Source organism: Pygoscelis adeliae, unplaced genomic scaffold (assembly GCF_000699105.1).
Source record: "Pygoscelis adeliae isolate BGI_AS28 unplaced genomic scaffold, ASM69910v1 Scaffold404, whole genome shotgun sequence".
Taxonomy (NCBI): Eukaryota; Metazoa; Chordata; class Aves; order Sphenisciformes; family Spheniscidae; genus Pygoscelis; species Pygoscelis adeliae.
The window spans coordinates 44,367-46,205 of NW_008824598.1; the positions used below are offsets into that span (position 1 = coordinate 44,367).

General features: G+C 65.1%; 1 protein-coding gene across 1 annotated transcript in view; it reads right to left on the bottom strand.

The window, feature by feature from the left end:
• SLC26A6 (solute carrier family 26 (anion exchanger), member 6) overlaps positions 1 to 1,839 on the bottom strand; it is a 15,656-nt gene that overhangs the window by 10,180 nt on the left and 3,637 nt on the right. Inside the window, 5 exon segments of the mRNA XM_009322326.1 lie at positions 109 to 230; positions 526 to 580; positions 706 to 910; positions 1,420 to 1,553; positions 1,656 to 1,748. Of these exon segments, the coding sequence (XP_009320601.1) occupies positions 109 to 230; positions 526 to 580; positions 706 to 910; positions 1,420 to 1,553; positions 1,656 to 1,748 (609 nt within the window).

The following is a 1,839-nucleotide window of genomic DNA, read 5'->3' on the forward strand; positions in this document are numbered from 1 at the left end:
TGCTGCATTCGTGTGCTGAGGTCCGCCTAAGGGAGACAGACAGGGAGGGGTTGGCTTGGCTGCCCCGCCTCCTTCACAGTGATGGGGACAGCGAGGCTGGGTGCTTACCGAGGCCTGGTGCCGCTCCCTGCTGATGTGGGTCATGGCGGCGTGCACCGAGGGGAAGAAGCAGTGCTTGGTGATGGCCGAGCTGAAGAAGTTGCCCTGCTCCAGCTGGGTGAGGACGGGCACTGTGTGGAGGGAGAAACATCTGAAGCCATGGCACCAGGCTGAGCCCACCGCCCCCCACCCAGAGCGGCCTCCCTCCCCCTGCGCTGCAGGGGCACTGGGGCCATCACCAGGGATCCAGCTGCCTTGCCGGGGGCTGTGGGGCTCAGACTGGATCCCTGGGACAACCTGCAGCACCTGTCCCCTGGGAAAGGCCTGGGGATGGGGACACCACGGAGGGAGCCCCAGGCCAGCAGCTGTGTCCCGAAGGGGTGGGCACACCCAGCAGGGGCTGATAGCTCTGCAGAGCCTCCTCACCCGGGCAGCCGGCAACGAAGACGTCCACTTCTATCTCACGGAAATCCCTGAAGATCTGCAAACAGCAGAAAACGTTTCGCCCGGGAAGAGGGATGGGCAGCAGCCATCAGGCCACCCCGCAGGGCCCTGGGGACACCCTCGGCAAGGCTGCTGGCCCGCCTGCTCCCCCTGGCCACTCACATTCTTCAGGATCTTGATGGAGACGGTGTCCACGAAGTTGACAGAGCTGAAGTCCAGGATGATGGCGTGGAAGCCGGGCTGGGGCAGCCCCAGGCTGCGCAGGGGGGGCTCTGGTGGTCCGCTGCCCTCCGCCCCGCTCAGCTCGATCACCGCCACGCCCGGACCGTTAACCCTGTCCTCCGCACCCTGGGGAAGGGAAGGAGTCCTGGCCTCCCTGCACGGGGCCTGGCGGCACCCCCGGCGCCGCTGGCCAGGCAGCGTGCCTCCCCACAAGCTTGCCCTGCCCTATAGCACAGGGGGGCCTGGCAAGGCCCTTTGGCTGTCCTAGGGCACAGGCAGTGGGTGGCCCCGGGAGCGGGTGCCTCACTTGCACCTTCACCCACTTTTGGGCTCTTTCCGGAGGCGCCGGGACCCACCCCTCTCCCGGATGACACTCTCCAGAGCCAGGCTCGTTAGCTGGTGCCAGGTCAGCCTTTGCTCTCACTCTTAATTCTGATTAACTCACCAAGTAGCTAATGAATGACTCACCACCTAATCATTAACGGCCCGGCTTTCCCTGCTGACCTTGGGTGTGACACCGTGGCCCAGCCCTGTCCCAGTGCCTCTTCTCACCCGGTGGCCCCCGACTGAACGGGGGCCCCACGGGCCACCGAGCCTGGGGAATGCACGGGCAGGCGGGCCAGAGCCAGGCAGGGAGGCGGTGCAGGGTGGCACCAGAGGGGTCCCCTGCAATGGGGAAGCACCTTTTGCCTCTTTGCCTTCGCCTTCTCAGCTTTCTTCTGCTGTTTCTTCAGCTTCTTGAGGGCCTTCTTCTTCTTCTCGATCAGGCGGTCCACGTTGATGCCGCTCTGCAAAACAATGCAGCCCTGTGTCCCCAGACGCCCCACCGCCACCCTGGTGCCAGCAGGCGGCAGGTGTGGGGAGCACCAGGGGGCTGGTGGCTCTCCTACCTTCTTCTTCAGGGCCTCGGCGTACAGCTCCACGTTGGCAAAATAGAGGGTGGAGGAGGAGCAGAAAATCTTCACACCGGGGACCTCCTGTGCCTAGGGGCAGATGGGGAGGGTGCTACCCCAGGGACGGAGCCCCCTGCTCTCCTTCCCTCCCTCCCTCCCCCAAAATGCCCCCCGCTCCTTT